The sequence below is a fragment of the Takifugu flavidus genome, chromosome 2 (assembly GCF_003711565.1).
Source record: "Takifugu flavidus isolate HTHZ2018 chromosome 2, ASM371156v2, whole genome shotgun sequence".
NCBI classification, from domain to species: domain Eukaryota; kingdom Metazoa; phylum Chordata; class Actinopteri; order Tetraodontiformes; family Tetraodontidae; genus Takifugu; species Takifugu flavidus.
The window spans coordinates 15,399,933-15,424,271 of record NC_079521.1 but is presented as its reverse complement, the minus strand read 5'-3'; the positions used below and the strand labels follow the sequence as shown (position 1 = coordinate 15,424,271).

Sequence of the window (24,339 nt, the reverse complement as noted above, 5' to 3'; positions counted from 1 at the left end):
GAGAAAAATAGAAACTGAAAAAAGCCCAAAAGGACCAAATCCACAAAGGAATCGTTTCTTTTTTTTCAATTTCACGTGCAGATGCTCATTTTCCTCTAATTAGCATTATTATTAATATCTATTTCCACGGTATGTGTAAGGTGGGGTGGGCTGTGGGCGCGCGGAGTTCCCCCCGTGTTGTCACGCCCCTGGACAGTGGACGCCTTCCTTCAGCTGCGTCTCGCGTCCTCTCGCGCTGCTGTCAATCATCCCGCGCGCCCCGCTGTCAGTCCCAGGTGATATCTATTAGCGGACCTCCTATGCGTTCGGCTGCCGCCCCTGTGATCCATCAGCGTTTCCGCACCGCGCGACGCGGTTCTGTTCGCCGGTTTATCTGCAGGCTGCGGTCCGGGCGCGGAGAGGCCATGTTGGAGCTGTGAGCATGGCTGGAAACCATCTGGATTACGACTACCTGGAGGACGAGGCCATCGACGAGCATTTCGCCGAAGACCCGGTGGGTGTCGGCATGTCGTCTCCTTGCGGTGAACGCTGCCGTGTTGTTTGTTTGTTTGCGGGCTTTTGTGCGCGCGCCAGTTGCAGACGGTGGTCACTCTGCACGGAGGAGCGCGAGCCTAGCATAAACTGCGGGTTTGGGGTCGTGGCGCTGAAAACGGCGCAGATCGATGAGCCGAATCTGGTGCAACGCGCAGAGGGACGTGCTCACGAGGTGCACGCGGATCGCCGTGGAGGCACGACTTCCAATATGGGCAGGTTTAAATGTGACCGCTCCGATTCTCGGTGCAGTATTTGTTGAAATGAGAACACCTCTGGAGACCGTTGAGGTTGGGAGTGGAGGGATAAGTGGAAAAGGGATATTTGAAACACGATTCTGCCCTCATGTCGCCGGTGGCCAAAGGAAAATTGCCCCTCAACACTGAGGGGAATACTGCTAATCCAGATGAATCTTGAGTTTTGATGACACGGCAGCTTTTAACTTTTGCACAAAAATCCATACATGCAGTGATTAATCCGGGCTTTTCATTGTCTTTTCAATCAGTTGGAATAAAGATGGGTATTACTAGTTATATTACACAATGATAGAAGGCGTCTGGTAGAGAGACATCTCTCCAACTTCTTTAAAAATCTGATCTTTAACAATGAGGGAGGGAGAGGCTTTTGGTATTACCACAGCCTACCGCCAGGTGGCGTTTACACAACACTTTGATGCGATTGTGCCAGTCTGACTTCACATTTGTGTCCTCAGGAGCTAACAGCCATCAAGGCCAGGGTTCAGGAGCTCGAGATGGAGGAAGAGACGGAGCGGCTGAAGGAGGACGAGAGGTGCGACGCAGGGGAGATGCAGCTCATGACCTGCAGCCCTCGCCCCGGTGAGACAGCCCGGCCCGGCCATCGGTTGGTTGTTGCATCTGAATGCTCATTAAGTATTTTGAGAGGCCTCGGCAGCTTGTTCTGGGTCAGCTGGGTGGCGTTGGAGCCTGCAGGCAGGTGAGCGGTGGCCACGTCATCCGTTTGGCCAACACCTGCACTTCATGTGCTTCTTCACCGCCCAGTGTGAAAACAGCAGTGAGCCCCAGCATCGCCCTTGCTGCCCCTGGCAGGTTTTCATGCCCCCTCCATCTCAAATTTGAGCTTAAATAGCAGGGGAGCATACTGCTGTTTTTTTTGTTTTTTTTGATGCATTCTATCAGAAAAAAAATTATACAAGTAGTGAATGAAAGCGGTAAATATTCATTTTGTGTAGTGGCCCCCTGTGTGGATGGTGAATTCCTAAACCAGCTTCTCTGCTCCCACTGTAATGATGCTTCTTTTTTCTAGGACCTTTCTACAATATGACCCCCGAGGAGAGGATAGATGCCGACAACAGATCGGTCTATGTGGGAAATGTATGACTTTTTGGCTTTTCTTCATAGAAAAACGTCTCCCCATCTGAACACTTTTGAACCTCCCAAATCCAGGTAGACTACGGAGCCACTGCAGACGAGCTGGAGATCCACTTCAATGGCTGCGGGCCGGTAAATCGAGTGACCATTCTGTGTGATAGGTTTTCTGGACATCCTAAGGGGTGGGTTTAATGTCTCTTTAATGTCCCAAAGTCAATAACCAGTCCTTTGTTTTAGAGGTGTTGAGCTGTAGACTTCTCAGATTTCTATTATGTTCTGTTGTGTAATGAAGATATACTGACCTTCCGCGCTGACCTCTAATTATGTGATACTTCAACTGAAAGAACACAACTATATGGATATTGACTTTATTTCTTCTTTGCAGCTTTGCATACATCGAGTTCTCTGACCGAGACTCTGTGAATAGCGCTATTGGTTTGCATGAGACGCTATTCAGAGGAAGAGTTCTCAAGGTGAGTTTTGTTGTTTAACAATATACAACTGGAACTTTTTGTACAATACTTCTGAGATGGAACACATGGATTAAACCCATTAAAGATGTGGATTTGGTTATTTCTCGGAAAGATTTAGTGGTGTTTGGTTTGCAGGTTTTGCCCAAGAGGACTAATCTGCCAGGCATCAGCACCACAGACAGGGGGGGACACAGAGGTGGCCACACCAGAGGCAGAGGTCGTGGTTTCCGTCCTCCTCGATACCAGAACAGCTCCCGAGGGAGGTTCCGGTACCAGTCCACCAGGCCTCAACATCAGACGCCCCACCCTTACTATGGAGGCCCCTCAGTGGGTAAGAGACAGTGGGGACACATGGATTACCACGAACAGATGCCAAAACGATACCCATGTCTTCTTCTCATCACGCCACCATCAGAGGAGTTGGGGGCAGGGTCCAGTGGACAGCACTACCCTCAACAGCGCTAGCGCTACTTGCAGCATGAGACGGAAGGAGAGAACTAATTTTAAATAAGTTTTATACTAAAATCGTTCAGGAGCGGGACACTCGGAGACGACTCTGCATTCATCCTACAGTGCTTCACGTGTGCGAGATGTAAAGTGAAGATGTTTCGTTGTGTTGCTGTGAATGCATGGGACAACCTTGAAATAGTGTAATTTCTCCCAGTTTCTTTCAATACTAATGTGAATGTATTGTTGCTGCTTGCACTCTTGTTTAAATCTTCTTTATAACTTAAGTTCTTTGCTATGTAAGTGAATAAATAAAACATTGACCCTGTGCTTCATTTGTGGTAAAATGACTAGTTTTATTTACATATGAAATCAGACAACACACAGAAGACAGGATGGCTGTACAGTGGGGACTTGGAAGAAAAAGCTATATGGATTTCAGCCTGCCTGTACCATCATTCCAGATACAATGCTGTCAAAGGCCCTGGAGGGGGAAAAATAACAATCAGTGTTGCAACAGAGGAGTAACAGTTCTTTGTAACTGGAATATAACTTACTTGGACTTAATGGTGTCCCCTGGGATGTGGAATGGGTTGCACATTACATCCGTGAAAGAGTTGTGCAATTTTCTGAACATCTGAAAATCAATTACAAAGCCTCACATTACACCAAATGAGAATGGCTGTGGTTCCTTCAACGTAAAAAGATCTAAGACCAACTTACACTTCTGATCTCATTATCCCGGAGTGATGTGTTTGAGGAGTCCACAACTATGACAAATTTCACCTTGGTGTTGGTTACAAAGCCATATCTAGTTAAGCAATTAAGGATATTCAGTCGCTGTTTTGAACAATAAAGATTTGGCCTATTGTTTTGGAAGCTCCACAAGATCAAAACAATGCCTATGACGCAAAATATAGGCCCTCATCATTTTTTTTTCCAAAAGGATGCACTTTGTAGTCTTCGGTGGGATAGAGCAGCCCCAGGTACAGCTCTCTCTGGTCTCCTATAGACTTGCCCGCTGAGGAGATCTTCTCCTCGACCACATCCAGAGAGGTGTGGACGGTGTAATGAAATTTCAACTCATTTTGAACGGGCACGCAGCGAATGTACAGTGGATAGTTCTACAGGGAAGAAACGAAGAGCACAGATATGCAATACACACCTTGCAACGGTGTCACGTTTGATAATCTAGAACAAAACAGAAATAATACAAGGGAAAATGTGACAACAGCTTGCGTACACCAATGCTAACAACGTAGCCTTAGCATTGTTTGGGGTTTTCCACCTTCGGTGCATACTGTTGTAACAAAAAGGGATTTCCAAAAAGACGTCATAGCTTTAATTCAATGGCATAAACCCCGAATATCGATAGACACAAATAAATAACCAGTTGGTTTAAAATGATGAGAAATCATTACCTCTTTGGCAATAACTGCTATGCACACCGCCATGTTATGTTTCCGGCTGTCAGATGTAGTCACGTGATATGGTGCATTCAATTGCTGTTGGAAAAATTGTAATAATCGCTTCCTTGTTTATTCAGGAAGTATAAAACGCAACATCTAAAATCTGTCTTTAAAGCAATTTAACCATATTGTTGTCATAAAGTTAGTTGACGCTTTTCCATCGTTGTTTAAGACTTTCAGGCAGTTCTAAATTATGTTAGTAATTTTTAGTAAGGCGTCTTCTAACCCATCGTTCCAGGCTTGTTTTCCCACCCTCTTTTATAGATTTCACGAATATTTGAAACAAACACATTCGTGATCCTACAAATAAACTAAGTTTAGTTTAAATTTTCTTCAAAAGCCAAATTCATTTTGGCAAACACTCGGTACGCTGGTATGCGTAAATGATACGCAACTCTCGCGCGTCGGTAAACAAACCACTTCCTCCAACGTACAGCAGATATTATGTACATTACTGGGCTGCCAGCAAAGAGTGATGGGGTTTGAAACTTTGATTCTTCTATGCACCATAACATGTTGTTGCCTGGCACAAAAACCAGGAAATGTTTCATCTCCAAACATCATCATCATGCTCATGGACGACGTAAGTTCTCTTTTTTCATGTGACGCCGTGATTTTAAAGAGACTGGGCTTTCTTATCGTGTCCTCCGAACTTCTGTGAGCAAACCTTGGAGTGCGTCAACACCTGCACAGTTTCTGCCTCCTAACTTGAATTACCGTCTCCTTTTCTTATGCTCTTCAGATGGGTTGGGGAGATTTAGGAGCGTTTGGCCAGCCCTCTAAAGAGACCCCCAACTTGGATGCCATGGCTGCCCAGGGCATGCTGCTTCTTAATTTCTACACTGCCAATCCTCTGTGTTCGCCCTGTATGTCTGGAAAATACAATAAGATTCTTACTAAGGGTTATTTTTATCTTCACTAAAGTATTTTTCGAGTTGAGTTTGAGTTTAGTTGGCTGAGCTATCACAACACTGCATATCAGAATAATCTTAGACATGTTTTGTGACATAAGGCACCCACAAAGCACAATACGTCGTGAGTAAAAATTTGATTCTTTGATTCTTTTTTTCCTAAACAACAGCCAGAGCTGCACTTCTGACTGGGAGACTGCCTGTGAGAAATGGGTTTTACACCACTAATGGTCATGCTAGAAATGGTATACATTGTTTTTGCATTTATCTCTTTTTTTGTCTTGGCTATGTTCTGAATTAATGGAAGATTTGAAACATTTAATACATTGTCTTATCTTCTAAAGCATACACTCCACAGGAAATAGTGGGAGGCATCTCTAAAGATGAAATTCTATTACCCCGGATGTTGAAGAAAAGGGGCTATTTCAACAAGATTGTTGGTAAATGGTGAGTATCTATCTATTGAGCGATCTACCTAACAACCTAGAGTCTAGATAAATAACACGTTATGATATTTGCTCATATTACTCACTGTCACACCTACTTTAAAGCATTTGGTCCTGGACTTTATTTCCCTAGTACATTGTTTTTAAAGCAAGAGCTGATTTGATTTTACCCTCTATATTTGCTCTGTGATGATGACTGGTTTGTTATTCGCACCGTCGTGCAGGCATCTGGGCCACAGACCCCAGTACCTGCCTCTGGAGCATGGATTCGATGAATGGTTCGGGGCACCAAACTGCCACTTTGGGCCCTACAACAACAGCGTCCGACCCAACATCCCCGTCTACCGCAACTCTTGGATGCTTGGCAGGTAGTGTCACACCTGAGTGCTAGATATACGTACCAGCAGATAGAAAGCTATAATCTATTAAAAGAAAAATCCACTGACTCAGAGGAATTTGTCTTGCTGCTGCACTTGATGATTTGAGTCTCTCCCCTCCTCTTCTTTCTCTGTACCAGCTGTGCTTGTGTATTCCATTTTCCGCCCATTTGTTTTCCCCAAAACAGCCATATGCGTATTCAGGGTCATTGGAATTGGCAGCCTGGCATGTTTCTCGCTTAGCTGTGGGTTTAATCAGCGCTGCATACCTGAGCCCTGGACAGATAAACACACACTGACAGACACACACATCTACACGCCCTCCAGAGACAGCAGGTTGTGTTGGCTGTATGCTGAGACACCTGGAGGAAGCGAAGCATAGGAAAGAAGGATGCCAGTCACTGCTTCCCTCCTCGGTGCGCCACGCTTCAGCAACGCCTCATAACAGTTCCCTCTGCTCATCTCAGCTGAGGTTTCCCTAAATACATCCTTCCACTAAAACACACTGAGAGGAAAACTTTCTTCCATGCTAGCCACAATCGATTTATGCACACATTTTTAATGAATATTTGACCTGAAACCTCAGACAAACTCTCTTATTTTCCAGGTACTATGAGGAGTTTAAAATTGACAAGAAGACGGGAGAGTCCAACCTCACACAAATGTACTTGCTGGTAGGTTGTTGCTCACCTGCTTCTGTTTCAGGTGTTAAAACTTGCCATCAGTAGCATATCGTGTGTAAGAAGTGGAGTGTTAATGTTAGCTAAAGCTTCCTGATTATCTCTGCTGCCTACGTCAGCCCACCCACTCTGTACCTAAAGGGATATATTTGAGAGGTATAATATGGCATCCGAAGATGAGGATGGATGCGTCAAGCACAGCTTAGTGAAGCTAATATTAGCATGGTTGATGTAGCTTATATCTCCTGCAGAATAAATCCTCACATTTCAGCTCTGCCTCATACCAAAGTTCATAAATTCCATCACCTGCTTCCTGTCTGTTAATCATAAAGTGGAATCGACCTAAAATTAAAGTAGTTTAAAGCAAAATTTGGATAAATTGCTGTTTTTATTGCAACTGTGTGTCGGTAAAACTTAGATGGCAGAAAATATGACACATTTAAGACTAAAATCCCCTGGTTTGTTTTTGTCTGTCCCACTGTAGGAAGGCCTCGACTTCATACAAAGACAGGCAGAGGCCCAGAAACCGTTCTTCCTCTACTGGACCCCTGATGCCACCCACGCCCCCGTATACGCCTCTAAAGACTTCTTGGGGAAGAGCCAACGTGGACGGTATTCAATCCATCATTGAGGGACCGTTTTATTCTGCAATTATTATATTTAAGTGGTGATTATCCATGTACTGCAGGTACGGCGATGCAGTGATGGAGCTCGACTACAGCGTCGGAAAGATCCTGTCGTTGTTGCGCCGTCTGGGCATTGACAGCAATACCTTCGTCTTCTTTACATCAGACAACGGAGCTGCTTTAATGTCAGGCCCGAATGAGAGTATGTGCTCCCCTAGAATTCTTTAATGTCTCTGTTTGTGGTGTGTGTGTTTGTGTGTGTGTGTCTTCACTCACGCGCGTGTGTGCATGCGGTGCTTGGGATTTGGTGTTTTCACACTTGTACTCCCTCAGGTGGCAGCAACGGGCCGTTCCTGTGTGGGAAGGAGACCACGTTTGAAGGAGGCATGAGAGAACCTGCCATCGCCTGGTGGCCCGGACACATCCGGGAGGGCACGGTGAGAATGTCCCTTCCAAAGAGCACTGAGAAAAATCCTGGACCGACATTAGCGCAATCCCTATCCTTCTACCGAGAGATGAGATTAAAGAATTTGCCCTCCATTGTCGCTGGCTAATTTTCTAGCTATCAACAGGTACCAGGAGCTGAAACACTTTTCTGTAGGTTCAGAGTAAACAACTGGCTGTTTGGCTAATCTTCTCTCCGCTGTAATTGTTGCTTTTCCATTTCTTCGTGTATCATTTACCACTTTACATGTGCGAGCTCTTTTGTGGACGTAACGGGCTAATCTCAACTGTTCTTCTGTGGGGAGACTGAAGTCCACAAAAGGAAGATGATGAACAGTCCGATTGCGGCCCCGGCCCCCGCGGGAGTTCCTTTTTTCACAAAAATGCTGGAATTAATGCCCTAAACTCTCTTTCCCTCTCCCTCCTTCATCATCATCCCACCAAATTTAACCCCCCACCCACGCCGTGAACCTCTAAGCCTGTGCGTTCTGCAAATGACTTTTAATTGTATTAGGGGCAGCTGTGACACAGGGCTGTGACGCAGAGAGATTTGGTGGAGGAGCGCGCGGAGGCTGCAGACGCCAGTAAGCCTTGCCCCTGGCTCATCTCACAGGGGTGTGCTGGGGCCTGATAGCGCAGCGGAGTAGCGAGGGAGAGGGGGATTGGGAGCGTCTTAGGCAGCTAATCTGTTTGTGTGTTTGCTGAGGTTGGATTGAGCTGTAATGAGGACTTCAGTATCTGAATATGCCAGGCGCTGGGGATAAAGGGACGGAGGGACGGCGGGGAGGGTGTAGGGAAGGAAGCGAGGAAGACGTGAAAGGGACGGCGGCTGGTGCAAGGAGGAAGAGTCAAGACGCGGGTGCCGCCACAGTGCCAGGAATGCTGGCACCTGTACCTTATTGTGAATCATATGAATTTCATATATATCAACACCTTCTTGATTGCATAAATGTGCGCAGTTTGTCGCATTATTAGGAAAAAAAAGCGGCTTATACTTTGATTATCGCAGCGTGATCATCAAAACACACTGATCCATCAAACCGCCATCAAGGAGTCAGAACTCCACAGGTAGTGTTGATTTCGTACTGAAGTATGTCTGAGTGTGTTGTTAAGGGCTTACCTGAGCATGCTGGGATAATAGAGGCATTTCCATCGTCAATAACACCGCACCTCCGAGCCTTTCATTTTAGATTTGATTGAAATGTGTCCATAACCAAAGAGCGACACAAATGATTTGACGCCAGGCAGTATTCCAGCACCTACGATTGTGTCTGTTGGCTTGGGTCTATGTGTGAAATATCGCAGTTTAGAGAAGTTAAAGAGGTTGAACAAAAACTTTGAATGCATCAGAACATCTACTCTGCAAGTATTAGACCCTCTGTGAAGCTACTTTGTTACCGCCACAACACTGATACTTGAGCCTATAGCTGTGTTGGTAGGGAGGATGAACCACTGATCTGTGCCTTTTAAGTCCTTTATCTCTCGTAGCAAAAAGCTGGAGATATGTAATTGTGCAGGCCCCAAAGTTGTTTTTTAAAGAACTGTGGTTCTGTTTTTAAGATTACCGTGTGAGGTCAAACTCCAAGTTAAAACATTTTAAAAGCATAATGTGTTTTTCAAGGTTATTTTGTCAATTTTTCCAAGGGTGCGGGAGCCTAATGGAATGAGAGGGGCATTTTCAGCATTCTCCTAGTGCCGGGAGGTGGGAAGGGGCGGTGGCCTTCAGAACAAAGATGGGAAGGTGGGTGGTGGGTGTCGGGCATCGCGATCCCCTTTTGTTGCATTTTATCAGACAGCAGACACACAGGGAGAGTGGCAGGGACAAGGACAGAAGGACTGCCTCCTCTGATAACCACCGTCACCACTCAGCACAGGCAGAGGCGAGAGAAAGTCGGTGGAAGGAGAGCGAGGCATTAACGGAGACTGATGACTCAGTCATAAAGCCAAGAACAAAAGGTGACATAATGAAGTTTGACAGGGACACTGAAAGGGAACGGAGTTAATAAAGTCGAGAAATAAAAGATGCATCCTCGCGAGAGGAACCCCACTATCAGGTCTGGAACGCGGGAGTTTCTGGTAATGAGCATTATTAGCAGCAGAATGTCAGGTTGTATCGCTCAGTCTTGTTTTCTATTTAATGGTTTGCGTGAGAGGGGTTTAAAAAAAAAAATGAGGTGAAGGAATAAATCTGTTAGAGTCTGGATAGATCATGGAATGCGCTGCAAAGCCTTTTCTGCGGCTCGTTCTGTGGATACAGGGGAAGGGGGGGTAAAAAGATTCATTTCTGCGCCGAGGAGCTTGTGTGCATTAGTGTGTGCGTCCGCATCTGTATGTGTGCAGGCTGCCGATAGAAGCGCGGCGGCACACGGCGGTGCAGCTGCGCAGGCCTGATAGTGCTATCTGATTGTGAGCGTGCCTTCTCCCTCTAAGGCCCGCTCAGGAGAGAATGGAACGGAAGATCAAGGATGACAGCGAAAAAATGGCATTTTATCTGAAAATAGTTCAAAGTTTATAAATAAAATAAAGCTTTTTCACTGGGACTGGCAGAAGGAGATAAAACAGCCATTCGCTCTAGTTCCAGCCGCCTGTTTGCCGGGGCCTTGTCCTCTCCCTGCTTCCTCCCGTCGTCGTCTTCTTCACCCTCCAAATAAAAACTTCTTCAAAAAGAGATGTTTGGAAGGCTTTTCTAATAAAACTCCATCGCCAAGGAGACGGCTGTAGCGCACCTCCTCCCTAGACTTGTCACCTGTAGCCTCACATCCGATCAGCCTGTAGTGACTGGGTTGTTATCTGGTTCAGAAAGACAGATCCTGCAAGCGTGGGCCGCTCAGATGCTCCGTTCTGGACACTGAGCAGAATCACATGATTGACGTTTTTTGCTCCTCAATTTTCAGAACTGCAGTTTTTTTAAAACTCATTTTTCAGTGTTTCTTGTGCAGGTGAGCTTCCAGTTGGCAAACGTGATGGACCTGTTCACCACCAGTCTGGCTCTGGCAGGCATGAGCCCTCCTGATGACAGAACCATTGACGGAATGGACCTGACACCAGTCCTGCTGCTTAACACTGTCCTGGACAGGTGAGCGCATGTGTGGTTCTAACACCGGGTAAAGAACTTCCTGAGGGGCCGGTGAGTGACCAGAAGAACCATGCTCAGTCACTCTTTACTGGAAGGTTTTGGAGGCTTTTGCTGTGTGATAACTGGGGGCTTTGAGGATTTTTTTTTCCTGTCACATGTCAACTTCATATTTAATGATTGCTAACTATATCTCTCCAAATCATTGAGAAGTGAGTGCATTAAACGGCATTTTTAGCTGCTGGTTATCTTTCCACGCCCGACTTTTTCAACTGTTGCCATCAACTTTGTCGGCCTTTTTTGATTCTTGGTTTCCGCCATCCTGCTTCGTTAAGCCTGACCGGTATTTAGGAATAACGGTAGCAGCGTGATAATCAGCTCATGAAAACTTCTGATATTCTCTGTCTGCATTTGCCGAACAGGCCGATCTTCTATTACCGTGGGAACGAACTGATGGCCGTGAGGCTCGGCCAGTACAAAGCGCACTACTGGACCTGGAGCAACTCGTGGGAGGAGCTGAAGAAGGTGAGACCCATTCATGTTTCTCTTCTGATGTGCACCATTACACCCTCCCTCCCTGCTCTTCCTTCCGTCTAATCTCAGTCAAACACACAACCCCTGTCACTGTTGGTGTTATCGTGGAAAAAAGGGGCTCATCAGCTGACTGCTGGGTATATCAGAGTGTAATGAATATTAATGAAGAGCCCCCACGTCAGCAAACTTGCATCATTCATCAGCCAGCTCGCTTGTTTGTTTAAACTCCAGCAGAGTTCTTCTTCGTCTTCATTTCCATACCGACGTTCTTTAATCACAAAGAAAGGAAGATGGAAAGTACAAATATCTCTTAGTGTAATCACATCAGCACGCTGGTGATTAAATGTGCGAGGAAAATTGTTAAATGCGATGCAGAGGCAGGCCAGTGTTGCTCCTCCTCCCCCGCTCTTTTCGCCTGTAAAAACATGTCCTCCCGTCCTCCCTCCACGGCTCTGGCTTTCCTGCGACTCGGTTTGTTTTATGCCCCATCGGTCGCTTAAATTGCTCTCTCCTTCAGGGCCGCTGAATCAATAGCAGCCTCCTTTATCAACTCATGTGAACTGAAGTGGAACTTCACAAATAATGGCTTCTGATTGCCCGCGAGTCGCACATCGATTCGCGCGCGTATGTGGACGCGAGGGAGGCAGGGAGGGCGAGACGAGACATCACATGGGCGCGTCCTCGGTGTTTTTGATTGTGCTTTATGGAGCAACAGATGATGAACTGTGACCCAAGCGTGGCGTTATTTTATCAACCGTCCGGCTGATGCAGCCTGTAATAGTCGCTATAAGCATGAATAATGCAAACAGATGCTTGTATGCAGTCAGACTGAGTTTCTCTTACCAGGTAGTAAAGGCTTTTTTTCCCCAATTCCCTAGCATGTGTAATAAATGCAAGTATAAATCTAAACATGTTTAAACTGACAGGCTGTATAAAATTATCGGCAAAAAATGATGATGCCTTAAACGTGAATGTGAAGCACTTGTTCCAAACACTCATCAAAGCTGTTCGGAGCATCTTTGGCCATGAACAGAATGATGTGTGTCACATCGGTTTCAGGCTTCTGTTTCCGCTGTGCGCACATCTGAAGTCAAACAACCCAAAAGAAATGTGCTCAAGCTGGTTGAATACTGGGGAAAAAGGGATATTATGTGGCCTGTAGAAATACCGGTAACTAAATAGAATGAACTTTGATAAATGAGGGTGGTAGAGTCACCCTTCTGCTGCAGCTCAACCATGTAGAAAATAATGATTCTTTTCCTGTAAATAGACATTGTCAAACTCTCAAAAGGTTTTATTTGTGGATGGTTCGGTGGCCTTCAGCAGGACTGAAACCCTGTTGAATGTTTCACTGTGAATGAATGAAGCCTGAAGAATGGCTTGTTTTCCACATGCAGTGGGTTATTGACAAGTCGAAGTTGAATCCTGAAAAATCAATGCAGGTTCAGATTTAAAAAGAAAAAAATGCACCAACCGTGTTTAAACACGTTTTTTTTTCCTCTGCTTGGATTTGAAGTAAGGAAGAATACACAAATATTTCAACTGAAAATAGAACATTGACGTAAATTAACGCTGTAGTCGGCAGAATGCAGCGCTAAGTGATGATGTAGTGTTGTTAGACCAGGTTTGATAAAGATAAAAATCCAAAACGTGCTGGACAGATCTTTAAAACTTTTACAAACTGTCCTGCAACTATCTCCATCACCCTCTTATTCTCCTCCCTCTGGACCAAAGTAGAGATATTCTCCCAAATCTTTAACGCTGCCTCTCCTGCTCCCGCCTTATCTTGTAACAGTGGCAGCTCTGCGGCCGCCTGAATGCAGCCTGGTTGTGTCCCAGGCATTAATGTCAGGGGAGATACGGCGTCCTCGCTGTTGTGTCGCGGGTACCAGCGACGGAGCCGCTCAGATACACACAGCGGGCCTTTTCTGGCTGCGCTAGGATGACTTTTTATCTTTATTTCTAAGCTGTCGGCTTCTGCAGACACGACACGTTTGGATGAGAGGAGGCTCTGCAGGGCAGTGAGGAGCCTACCCCCCCCCCCCCACTCACTCTTCTATATGTACTCTGAGACGCTCCATCAAGTGAGCAGCGTCTTACAGATGAATGCTTTCTCAATCTTGGTTCTGCTCATCAAAAAAAAAATGTCTGTGTGGTGGGAAAAGATCTCAAGGGGGATTTTGGTGTGAAGTTAGAGCGTCGTCACTGTCGGCTGCTTTGTGACGCAGCTGCAGAGGCTGCGTGAGGGAGCTGTTGGAGATCAACTCATTCCAGGAAGGAAAAAAAACAGCATTTGTTCAACTCAAACAGAGTTTGTCTAATCCGAGTGAAATGTTTGCATCACTGTTGTGTGAAAAAGGGGGGAAAACACTTGGATTTGGTCTGTTTCTGTGTCTTCCAGGGTATCAACTTTTGCCCGGGACAGGAGGTGCCACACGTGACCACTCATGAGCAGAAGGAGCACACAATGGAGCCGCTCATCTTTCACCTGGGGCGTGACCCAGGGGAAAAGTACCCCATCAGGTTAGCTCGCCGCGAGCGCTCGGAGATTAGAGCAAATGATAGAAAAGAGAATTAAATGTGTAGAGATCAATGACGATTCACCGGCATGAGAACGAGAGCGGCGGATTGATCAGCACAGCCAGATTGAACCTGATTACACCCTTCTCTGTGTGATTGTAAACAGCTCCTCACAGATTCCTATCTGCCCCCTCCCTTAACAGTTAAAATTGCAGGATAATTGGTTCAGGTCTAAATTAAGAGTGAGTGCTGTTTTTTTTGACTGACTGAATCCCTGAGAAGATGAAGATGCACTATAGGAGAGACTGGCTGAAGCTGAGGAGCTTCACTACACAAGGAACCAAAGTCAGAGGAGCATCTTCTAGTTTTGTGCATTTTCATTGGCAATAATGCTGATTGCTTTGATGGGGAACTATTTTCTGCTATTGCTTTTTTTTGGCCCCCAGGACTGAGATGTGGTTTTTGGTTTGGTTTTTTCCCCTCATCTCCCTCAGCCATCTCGCTTGTTTTTTGCCCCAGCCTCATCACCTTTTTGCCTCTTGCTCAGTTTAAGAGTGAGATTGAATGATAAATCATTAATGCTGTTTTTCTGCGGGCCACCTTTTTAACATTAAACCCCATCAGAATCCAATCAGTATGCAGCCATGTGTTGTGCTGAGTAAGAAATACCCTCTCCTGTTGGGCTCTCTGACCTTAACCACCCCCCCACGGTGACCTCTGTGTATCCACTCTCACCTGCTCTGTCTGTCACCACCATTTCTCCACCCCGCCTTGATCACTCAGCATCCCTGCGCACACAAACGCGTGCGTTTGTGTCCGTGCGCTGCTCGGTCCCCCAGCTGGACCGACTGCCCGGCTGTCATTAATCTCTGTCTGCAGCTAAAGAGCCACTTAAGATGATGTAGGGCCCGTCTCTGCACATACCTCCATACTGTTGCAGCGCCTGATGCAGCCACGAACGCACATGTTTATAATTCCTAATCCAGAACAGTCACTATGGAATAGTGTAGATTATTATTAGGGCAGTAGAAGGTTGAGGACGGATGGTAAAGTCTTAAATGATGTATGATATGGGTTGATCAGGTAACTCACTAAAGATGATTTCTAATCTATTATTGCACAGTACAATGTCAAGAGTTATGGTGTGCGGTATTATGGCATTAATAGTTTTATGTTAATCTAGCTACTGTCTATCTGATATAGTGCTATAAAATAACACCACAGATGTTTGGGATGTAGACTTCAGCCCCTTAGGGATCTGAGATTAACACACCAGTTTCTTTTTTTACCCCCACCATCCACCTCAGCGTGTGTCCCAGGGGCACCTGGCCGTTCAGTGCGCGTCCCCAACCCCAAAGCACCGTAGGAAGCCCCCCAGCACGGGCCGGCCTCATCTGCTGCTGACACCGAGCTCCTGTGTCCCCAATCAATAGTCCTTACTGAAGTGCTCAATTTCCACCAGGGAGGAGACTGTGTGTGTGTGTGTGTGTGTGTGTGTGTGTGTGTGTGTGTGTGTGTGTGTGTGTGTGTGTGTGTGTGTGTGTGTTGGGGGGGGTGTAGGCAGGACAGATGTATTTGATTGTCTCCTCAGTTATCCACCTTCTGCCGCTCTGTGTGCTCGCGCCTGAGTGTGTGTGTGTGTGTGTGTGTGTGTGTGTGTGTGTGTGTGTGTGTGAGAGAGAGAGAGAAAAAGAGCTCCACGAACAGTGTTATGAATCAGTAATCAGAGTGGTGACACACCTGAGCAATGCCCCCATCCCCCTTGGGTGCCATACATTATAAATCAAAAGACTTCATTTGCATAGCGCCTGCTTATTATTCCAGAATTTGCCTCTCCACCAGCAGACTAAGGGTTATAATCATGATAATGAGCTCTGCTGACTGTGGGCTTTTTATTATTTGTTTGCGGAGGAGCGCAAACAAATAATATTGTTACTTTATGATTTAGGGTCCTGCACTGTAAGATTTACTGTCGAGTTTTTACAATAGGAGCTTTCTGGCCGCGGGCTTTTGCTTTCTTTGGAGACCGGTGGGAAGAAACTTTAAACACTCGCTTTAACGCCGCCGCACCGGTCCAGGGATGCACTGCTCTGCTAGGAACACGAATGCGTCCCCAACATGCTAACAGCAGTTGTGCTAAAAGGATCTGAACTGGAAATGAGGATATTCAATTTGGGGATGAACAAAGACTGCATGCTCTGAGCATGTCCCGTGTTCCCTCTGACATACCGACCTCTGATGTCACAACACCGCGCCGCGTGATGTCCATAGTCCAAGAGCGTTTTTGAATCTTCTTAATTAAACTCAAATCCATCTGAAAGCTACAGTCTAAGGAACCCCTAAGTTTCCCTTTAATCATTTGCATAATCACTTATCACAAATAGATCACAGCAGTGATCTCTTGTTTTTGCCCCCTGCTGATTTCGATCAGTTTAATGTGAATGTTTTATTTTTAACCCAGGAGAGTAATTGGGATTTTGCCTATCAGCCGGGGTCAGAGCGAGCCGTTAGCTCATGACGAATGCGGTGCTTCGGGAGAGAGACTAATTGCAGCCGGCGCACTACCAGTCGAGTAATTGTGGGGCAAAGTAAAGAGTGAGACTATCAAGAAAAGGAGCAGGTGCTGGCTGATGGAGGAAGCCTTGCTGCCCTGTGGGAGATCAATGGAGGGTGGGGGTAGGTGTGAGCTGGACAGGGCCTGGGGTTATTACTCTAATTGACACTTCACCTCACACACATGCACATGGTCCCCGGGGGCCAATCAGAGGGCTGGGTCTGCATCGGAGGGAGGATGGAAGGCTGGCACAGGTGCTGCTGGCGAGCGTATCAGGGGTGTAATTGCACTGCTGATATTTGTCCTTCCGTGTGTCACGCCACCAGCCGAACACTCCCCCCCCGTACACACGCACACACGCAGATGTGTGCACACACAGCCCATTAACCCTACAGGTCCTATTGAGAGGAGCGTTCCTTTGAAAGCCTTCAGGGCCTCTGTGTTTTACACACTGGATATAATAATGCACAGAGGTGCTGCTGCTCGCCGGCGTCCAGCCGCAGTAATTGAGAGACAGGGGATGAGGACAGAGGACAGAGGGTAACACGGCTCACCGCGCTCTCCCAGAGGACGCTCAGGTGGACTCAAGAACGTGTCTGTTTTCCCTGCAACATTACCAAAGACACATTAAGGAGCATCTGTGTACATCTGTGGTAATTTGTGTGTGAGACTGTGCAAGGCGATTATGCTGCTTATTACCATGAATGTATAATATCAACTTTAATCCTTGACAGGCTTTCAGACTGTCCAGAGTTTTACTAAGGGAAGCTGACTGGGTGCATTGTCTGCTCTCAGTGTTTTAGCCAAAGAGTACCAGGACGTGCTCAGCTGGATCTCACCTGTCGTGGAGAAGCACAGGTCCACTCTGGTGGCCGGTATCCCTCAGCTCAATATGTGCGACGTGGCTGTGATGGTAAGCTTTACTGGTTTATTGCAACTGTTTTGCCCAAGTCCATGGAGCGAGAGCAGGATCCGCGTGTTTGGTTTCTGGCTGGGAGCCTGCAAAGCCAGCCAGCATCGCTTTGCTCCATCTGTTGTCTTCATCACACGTTCTTCTCAGTTTAAAGCAGTTGATACTCTCGCGTTTCCGTCTCACTTCTACTCGCTCTATAAACATTGGACATCATAGAAACACCTTTGGCATTCTTATTTAACAGTTATAAATATAAATAAGACACGCGTGGTCTTTGTTATTTTTGTAGCGCCTCTGTAAATTAATATGTTGTCTAACATCGCCCTCTTGTGGAGGGAGAGGTAAAGGCAGTTTGAATCACTCAATATAACAATCTGAGGTTACACTGACATGGGTCTCTCTTTTTGTGTCTCACACATACGCATTCGCAGTTGGGAAGATGGGGAGAGTCTATGGCTGTTTATTTTATAAAAGCTGATTTGTCATCGCTGCTTATTTTTATCTTTTTGTTGCAGAACTGGGCCCCGGCAGGCTGTGAAATGTTGGGCAAGTGTTTGAAAGTCCCCAGTTCTCAGCCCTCAAAGTGTGACTGGCCACATTAAGAACAAAACAAAGCATGAAGATGCCTTTTTTTTTTATTTATTCCCTTTTTTATTTTAAGCATTTAAAAAAGGAACAAACCCTAATAAAAGTGTTTTACATTACTTGTTGTCTGACAGTGTTGTGTGTATAGTGTATTCTGCACGCTGGTTTGAGGAGAGTGCTTGTGTAAAAACATTGCACATAAAACTTGCTAACAGTCATTTCCGAAGCAGATAAAAGGAAGCTGCTTGGTTCAGGAAACAGCCAGTGGGTTGCTTCTTGAAAGTAAATCACTCCATCATGTCAGAGGGTCAATATGGAGGTCTGCTTGCAGACTTGGACGTGTCTTTTTTCAAATCCAAGAGGGGGCTCCTAAAAGTGTCCCAGCTGGTGAGTATTGACAGCATCATGAGTTTGCCATTTTTATTTAAACTGTGGGACAAAGAGGCAGTGATATGAAATGTCACACATTCCCTGGATGCTCCTAATATCAAAACTAGGTTTTTCATTTTAGCTAAAATAATATCAAGAGAGAAAGAAGCTAAATGCCTACAAACAACTGAAACTGGGACTTGTGAAACTGAGGTGATGTGAAACACAAGTGGAAGCTTAGTTCCGTTTTCTTTAAACTGGATTTGACCTGGTAGAAATCAGGTGTTAAAGGGTCAATTCAAATAAAACAGTAGCAGATGTTGGTCACCATGGTAACCTGAAGCCTGGGCCAAAGCCCCCTGGATTCAATATTATTTGTTTAGGTGAACTACACTTTTAAAGATGTGGCTTTACTCTCTCTGTGTGTGTGTGTGTGTGTGTGTGTGTGTGTGGTGTGTGTGTGTGTGCTCTTTATTAGGGGACCCTGTTTGTGGCCCTGGTATGTTTTGCTGTGACAGTTAAAGCCACATACGTGGCGGCCACAGGGTTGGAGTTTCTCGTCACGGCTCTCATGGTCCTTTTCTACATCCTGAAGCTCAACAAGACCATCACCTTCTTCTTCTGGCCCCTGGTTGTGAGTGAAGCTGTCTGACAACCTCTTTGGCAACATTAACCACACACACCCATGTCACTCCTCCTTCTTTTTCCTCCCCCAGGATGTCTGCAACTCCGTCTTTGCAGCCATCTACTTCTGCATTCTGAGTCTGATGGTTCTGTCCACACAGAGGGTTGTAGGCGCATTACTTGGAGGGGTCAGAGACCTTTGACACGCTACACTGTGCAACATTCACAGTTCCCCCCTAGAGTTGCAGTGCAGCATTGTAAAGTTTTGGTTTTTGAAATCTGTTTGCAGATCCTGGGTCTTGTGGTGGTCGGGCTACTGTGTGCAGACGGCTTCCTGCTCTTCAAGAACATCACACTGAACCAGTCGAGCAGCGAAACCAGGAATCCAGATTTAACCAACCAGCCAAGTTACAACAGTCAAGATGTGACCAACCAGCCCACTTACAACAGTCAGGATTTGACCAACCAGCCAGGTTACAACAGTCAGGATTTGACCAACCAGCCAGGTTACAACAGTCAGGATTTAACCAACCAGCCAGGTTACAACAGTCAGGATTTGACCAACCAGCCAGGTTACAACAGTCAGGATTTAACCAACCAGCCAGGTTACAACAGTCAGGATTTAACCAACCAGCCCACTTACAACAGTCAGGATGTAATCGATGAATAATCGAATTAGTTACTGAGTGATTCGCTCCCTTTTCCTGCGCAATCCTAATAAATGAGCTTTTACTTTTGTTGCAACTATGGTCACATTTTTAAAAACAACAACAACAACAAAACGCTCGTTGAAGAGCCACAGGGATAATGTGTCGATTATGTTTGTTTCTTGTGCTTTTGTGTCGTTTTTGTGTCTCGGGTTCGGAGGAGGCGCGACTTTCTACACAAGACAGATGTTGCGCTTTTTTCCCTGTCCTGCGCGTTTCCGCGCTGTCATCATTGTTTCCGCTTCCACCTCGTAGAAGAAGCCTCACGCCCCCACATCATTTTTTTTTCTTTTGCTTTGTTTGGTCGTGAAACCGTTACTTTCCCCCCCTCCGCGTTCTCCGCTGTTTCATTAAACCGTCTTTCTTCCGCCACCATGGGGGACATTGAGGCATCCGACTCCAATCGGCCGCGCCAGACTGTCTTGCTCTCCGTTCTTCCAAGCAAAGAGTTCGCAACCTCCAGGAAAGGCATGCTGCTCATCGCAGAAGTGGTAAGAAACCAGAGGAATCCCTCGTGGAACAGATGAAGCCGTTGCTTCCCCCTAACCTCTCCAAAGTTTGCGCGCTTTATGCGCTTTTGGATACTCCAACCTTCAACTTTTTGTGTTTTTCCTCCACATTGTCCCCGACTAATCTGAATATAGGTCAGACTTTTGCCACCACAAGGTTTCCATTAGGCAAGGGAGGAGCGTTTATGATGTATAGTAAGATGATGTGGTTTTGAAAGTATGTAACTACAGGCTTGATTACAGAGCACGGAGAGAGTGCATGCGACAGTAGGACACACTCTAAACACTTATAGCCACTTGCAATGTCATCTTTTTCCACACACATGTAGATTTATGCAGCAGCAGCAGCTCTGGGGTGCAGGACCAGTGTGCATGTCTTATATGGAGAATCATCTGTGCAGGAAGTGTGTGAAGAATGCAATCACATGTGTGTCATGAGGCGTTCGCTTAAGGTCAGACTGTGGGAGCATTCAGCTCCCCCACAGTGACATCTTTCACTCTGCTTGTAGACCAGAGCCTGGAGCAGAGCTCAGCAGTCCCTCGTGCACACAGAATCACCTCTTTACTGCCTTGAACCGAGACTCCGGCCTGGGGCTCAAATGCCTTTGTGGGATGAACCAGTAACAATCCAGCAGCTCAACTCTGACGTGCACATCTGGATTTAAAAGCCCACATTGGTTGAGGTTTAAGGCCATTTGGGAAGGCTGCAAGTTGTAGAGTCACAAACTAGAAGTGAAGAAGTGATTCCAGCTCCACAATCCCCACTGCTGGTCTCATCAGGCTCTTTATATCAACCTAGAGACAAGATGCATCGCAACACATAACTCCGTTCCTTCTGAGGGGAACTCCCCTCCTATGTGTGTGTGTGCAAGTGTGTGTGTGTGTGTGTGTGGTGAGTCTGAGGTAATGTTATGCCAACAGTTGTGGGCTGTGGTGCAACTGGTGGTTTTTTTCAGCTTATTTGTCTGGTTATTTATTATAAAGGCTCAAATGTGAGCATCCATAATAACATTATAGAGTAAATGAAGTTAAAATAATGTCAGTTCAGTTTAATTAAAATCATTCTATTTGCATAAATGACATATACAGGTCGCTACACAACTTTTTTAGTAGTAATAGCCATTCTGGCCAAGTGAAATAGTCATCATTTATAAGTTATGTTGTGTGTGTGTGTGTGTGTGTGTGTGTGTGTGTGTGTGTGTGTGTGTGGTGTGTGTGTGTGTGTGCGTGTGTGTGTGTGTGTGCAGGCCGTTTATGGTTACACTGTAGATGTTTCTGTCAGATTTCTGGCCTCTTTCTCCTGTTGTGTCGTGCCTGAGCCCTGCAGTTACTAACTTCACCATTCCGGACGGTGTTAGTCACACAGATCCTGCTGACTGTGCACCCTCACTGCGCCGCACTTTCCCTTTTGTCCTTTTTGTTTCCCCTAGTTGTCGGACTACAATCAGTCAAAAGGGAACCAAACTTGATGCTGAAAGCAAAGATTCAGACAAGAAGACGTTAAGAAGAGCTGCTGCTGCCGCATGTGAATTTAACTTTTTCTCTTTCTTTTAGGCTGCACATGAGCTTAAATGTTGTTTACAGGACACACACACACACGCTGAAGGAAACACTACCATCGCCACACACATTTGACCTCACACACGCTACCTGGCAACAGCCAATCAGCAGTGCCCAAATAGCCCAAAACCCCCCAACAAAACTCTGTTGTGTTCGGGGAACGGCTGTTTATGTGTGTGTGTGAGTCCAACAACAGCTCGCCACAGAGGGATCATTACTGCACGCCTGCTGACGTCCACGCACAGCGTGACTGGATTCAGAGACCCAGCTTTTGCCTTGAAATCATGAACAATGTTGCAAAAATGAAAATGCACCCCCCCTCCTACCCCCAGAGCTCACGCTGTGGTGCAGGACAGCGTGTTTTTCGTGGAAATCCCAGGCTTTATTTTCCATAAACAGTCTGCAGATCTCTGACAGGAAGCTGCTCACTTGCAGGGTTTTTAAAGAACAGCAGATGCAGCAGGTTTGGGTTCAGTCAGGGGGGAGTTCCAGTCAGACTTGAACGAGGAGGTGGCCGTGCCCGTTTCTGAGGTCACAGGGTCTGAGCCTGGTTTTAGGCTCTATCTCACGTTCAGAGCTCAGATCCGCGCCGCTTTGGCTCATTTTAACGTCCCGTTTCGGTCTGCGGGTTTATGTCTGGATGTTTCTGCTGGAATGTTTGAGCGAGAGGGGTTCAGCGTTACAGTCTACAAGCCTGTGGAGATAAACATTATCTTTTTACAGCTGGGTCTGCTTACAGGACGTGAGCCCGGAGCTGTAACTCAGTCCCAATCGCAGCTCTGGGGCAGAGAAAGCTGACCTCAGTGGGAGAAGATGCTGTTTCCCCTTCCTCTTGACGAAACCCTTCCCCTCACCCCCGCAGGTCCTGTCGTTTGTGTCGTTCATCTGCTTCGCCGCGTCCACCGCGGCCGCTTTCGTGACGGTCCCTCTGCTGGAATTCCTGGGGGCGCTCTTCTTGCTCTTCGCCTACTCCATGAAATTCAACGAGCGGTTCAAGGGCTTCCTCTGGCCTCTTATGGTGAGGAGAGCTTTGTGTTGGGAAACGCTTCAACGGTGGACGAGCGCACGGCTAAACTTTATTCACATGTACTTTCCCAGGATTTTCTGAGATGCGTGACTGCCTCCATCATCTATTTCATCGTGTCCATCATGGCCGTGTCCAGATACGTCGACGGCTCCTCCAAGGCCGCTGGGGTAGATTTATCCTCGTGATTCCCATCTCGACCGCTTCGTTTCTGTGCCGCCCTGACGCCAGCCCTCCTTCTTTCCGCAGATATTTGGTTTCATCGCCACCATCGCGTTCGCTTTAGACTTTTATCTCATCTTCAACGAGCTGGCCACTTTCCTGAAGGACGGAGGACAAACTGAGGCTGAGCCATCACGGCAGCGAGGTAACGCCACAAACCAGCGCGTGCAGCGTGATGGGGGGGTCAGCCGCAACATTGATGGATGTGACATTAGCATGTCCCACAGACGCCCGCTTTCTGTCCTGATTGGTCAGAGCAGATTGATCACATGACATTTCAATATAGGGTCTGATTGGTGGATAAGGTAAGGCTGGATATTATGGGTGTATATCAGATACAGTAAACTTCCACACAATATAAAGTGGATTTAGCACTTTCACCACTGACCCATCGATGCGGCAACACAAAGCTGTACTAACGTGTCCACATGGATGTTTTGTTCTAACATCACTTCTTCTTTTTTTTTCCAGATGATTTTTCAGACTCGGATTCTGACTGAGACCACGTGGATCCATTGTGACTCGAGTGAATCAACTGGTGCAACAATCTGCGTCCGCTGGGCTGCAGAGATACTTGTTTCTGACTATTTAAACGGCATCCTTGTCTCACTCGATTGCTGTATTTTTTTTGTGCACCTCTGTTTTGTTTTTGAAATGCAGAATGAGGGAACAGATTTTTTTTTTCTGCAAAAACTGAAAAGTACAGACGTGTTGACCTTCTCAGGACAAGTTGAAAGCCCATTTCTCCTGTTATGTTCATTTGCCACACCTGAAAGTTTTGGGACAACATGATTTATGATACTGAATTGAACATAAAGCTGTGAAATTTACTGGGAGCAAATGCCACAATCTGAAAAAAAATGATTAATTGAGTTCCGGTTGTGCCCTGTGGCTCCTTCACAGACATCAAAACACTACTTCTGAAATTGCAATGAATTCATCTGTACAGAGAGTTCTGAGCAGCTTTACTATAATAGTGTACAGTATATAGAAGAGTTGAATGATTGGAGGTCGGCTGGATTCAACCTCCATCCCATAATCCTGTGTGCTTTTGGGAATATTTGCTTTTAGGGTATTGATTCATCAATGATGTACTATGATCAATACAATGTACGTAAAATACAGTCGTTTATGGGTTGAATTAAAATACTTAATCTCCAGTCTGCTTGCTGCATTGAAGCCATTTCTTATTTTGATAAATGCTAAATTCCATTTGACCTCTTAACTGTTGCATTGTCAGTCCTGCCACTGGTGACACAGTGGAAGCACTTGAACGCCACACCGACTGTTTATGCCGTACATTCTGCACTTTGTCAGCACTCGGTACCTTTTTGTGACTTTCCTTAATAAACAAATCTTACTTAAAAGTGATAAATTGCAGCTTTCTATGCA

The 24,339-nt window shown here is 46.1% G+C and overlaps 5 protein-coding genes across 9 annotated transcripts; 4 read left to right on the top strand and 1 right to left on the bottom strand.

The window, feature by feature from the left end:
- Positions 1–182: 182 nt before the first annotated feature.
- On the top strand, positions 183–3,135 carry pabpn1l (PABPN1 like, cytoplasmic). Of its 2 annotated transcripts, XM_057025669.1 has the most exons (7): positions 183–493; positions 1,244–1,367; positions 1,816–1,883; positions 1,956–2,062; positions 2,266–2,353; positions 2,489–2,684; positions 2,769–3,135. In XM_057025669.1, the coding sequence occupies exons 1-7, from the start codon at positions 422–424 to the stop codon at positions 2,816–2,818; spliced, it is 705 nt and encodes a 234-aa protein (XP_056881649.1). In that variant the 5' UTR covers positions 183–421; the 3' UTR covers positions 2,819–3,135. The 2 variants fall into 2 exon arrangements, with proteins under 2 accessions (XP_056881649.1, XP_056881648.1); XM_057025668.1 differs by having other exon boundaries at positions 185–493; positions 2,489–3,135.
- On the bottom strand, positions 3,132–4,305 carry trappc2l (trafficking protein particle complex subunit 2L). The gene is made up of 5 exons (XM_057025674.1): positions 4,222–4,305; positions 3,752–3,924; positions 3,524–3,611; positions 3,358–3,437; positions 3,132–3,284 (listed from the first exon to the last, which is right to left on the bottom strand). Exons 1-5 carry the CDS (start codon positions 4,252–4,254, stop codon positions 3,239–3,241), a joined length of 420 nt encoding a protein of 139 aa, XP_056881654.1. The 5' UTR covers positions 4,255–4,305; the 3' UTR covers positions 3,132–3,238.
- A 138-nt stretch (positions 4,306–4,443) lies between these two features.
- On the top strand, positions 4,444–18,051 carry galns (galactosamine (N-acetyl)-6-sulfatase). 4 transcript variants are annotated; one of them, XM_057025655.1, is made up of 14 exons: positions 4,444–4,852; positions 5,012–5,135; positions 5,351–5,425; positions 5,525–5,627; positions 5,851–5,994; positions 6,611–6,677; positions 7,168–7,295; positions 7,372–7,511; positions 7,643–7,746; positions 10,693–10,829; positions 11,249–11,351; positions 13,762–13,883; positions 17,230–17,347; positions 17,863–18,051. In XM_057025655.1, exons 1-14 carry the CDS (start codon positions 4,745–4,747, stop codon positions 17,947–17,949), a joined length of 1,560 nt encoding a protein of 519 aa, XP_056881635.1. In that variant the 5' UTR covers positions 4,444–4,744; the 3' UTR covers positions 17,950–18,051. The 4 variants fall into 4 exon arrangements, with proteins under 4 accessions (XP_056881635.1, XP_056881636.1, XP_056881638.1 ...); XM_057025656.1 differs by having other exon boundaries at positions 4,695–4,926; XM_057025658.1 differs by lacking the exon at positions 5,351–5,425 and having other exon boundaries at positions 4,696–4,852; positions 5,012–5,304.
- A 10-nt stretch (positions 18,052–18,061) lies between these two features.
- LOC130521841 (chemokine-like factor) lies at positions 18,062–19,669 on the top strand. The gene is made up of 4 exons (XM_057025672.1): positions 18,062–18,319; positions 18,780–18,935; positions 19,018–19,113; positions 19,215–19,669. Exons 1-4 carry the CDS (start codon positions 18,230–18,232, stop codon positions 19,593–19,595), a joined length of 723 nt encoding a protein of 240 aa, XP_056881652.1. The 5' UTR covers positions 18,062–18,229; the 3' UTR covers positions 19,596–19,669.
- Positions 19,670–19,860: 191 nt separating this feature from the next.
- On the top strand, positions 19,861–24,107 carry cmtm3 (CKLF-like MARVEL transmembrane domain containing 3). The gene is made up of 5 exons (XM_057025679.1): positions 19,861–20,123; positions 22,564–22,719; positions 22,800–22,895; positions 22,975–23,092; positions 23,419–24,107. Exons 1-5 carry the CDS (start codon positions 20,007–20,009, stop codon positions 23,445–23,447), a joined length of 516 nt encoding a protein of 171 aa, XP_056881659.1. The 5' UTR covers positions 19,861–20,006; the 3' UTR covers positions 23,448–24,107.
- Positions 24,108–24,339: the final 232 nt, after the last annotated feature.

Coding starts and splice junctions, on each gene's coding strand:
- pabpn1l (XM_057025668.1), top strand. CDS start 422: ATGGCTGGAAACCATCTGGATTACGACTACCTGGAGGACGAGGCCATC. Junction 1,368..1,815: donor GACCTGCAGCCCTCGCCCCG/GTGAGACAGCCC, acceptor TCTTTTTTCTAG/GACCTTTCTACAATATGACC. Junction 2,063..2,265: donor TTTTCTGGACATCCTAAGGG/GTGGGTTTAATG, acceptor TCTTCTTTGCAG/CTTTGCATACATCGAGTTCT.
- trappc2l (XM_057025674.1), bottom strand. CDS start 4,254: ATGGCGGTGTGCATAGCAGTTATTGCCAAAGAG. Junction 3,925..4,221: donor TAGCAGTTATTGCCAAAGAG/GTAATGATTTCT, acceptor TCTTCCCTGTAG/AACTATCCACTGTACATTCG. Junction 3,285..3,357: donor GGGGACACCATTAAGTCCAA/GTAAGTTATATT, acceptor TTCCCCCTCCAG/GGCCTTTGACAGCATTGTAT.
- galns (XM_057025655.1), top strand. CDS start 4,745: ATGGGGTTTGAAACTTTGATTCTTCTATGCACCATAACATGTTGTTGC. Junction 5,136..5,350: donor CAATCCTCTGTGTTCGCCCT/GTATGTCTGGAA, acceptor CCTAAACAACAG/CCAGAGCTGCACTTCTGACT. Junction 10,830..11,248: donor CTTAACACTGTCCTGGACAG/GTGAGCGCATGT, acceptor TTTGCCGAACAG/GCCGATCTTCTATTACCGTG.
- LOC130521841 (XM_057025672.1), top strand. CDS start 18,230: ATGTCAGAGGGTCAATATGGAGGTCTGCTTGCAGACTTGGACGTGTCT. Junction 18,320..18,779: donor TCCTAAAAGTGTCCCAGCTG/GTGAGTATTGAC, acceptor GCTCTTTATTAG/GGGACCCTGTTTGTGGCCCT. Junction 19,114..19,214: donor TAGGCGCATTACTTGGAGGG/GTCAGAGACCTT, acceptor ATCTGTTTGCAG/ATCCTGGGTCTTGTGGTGGT.
- cmtm3 (XM_057025679.1), top strand. CDS start 20,007: ATGGGGGACATTGAGGCATCCGACTCCAATCGGCCGCGCCAGACTGTC. Junction 20,124..22,563: donor TGCTGCTCATCGCAGAAGTG/GTAAGAAACCAG, acceptor TCACCCCCGCAG/GTCCTGTCGTTTGTGTCGTT. Junction 22,896..22,974: donor GCTCCTCCAAGGCCGCTGGG/GTAGATTTATCC, acceptor TTCTTTCCGCAG/ATATTTGGTTTCATCGCCAC.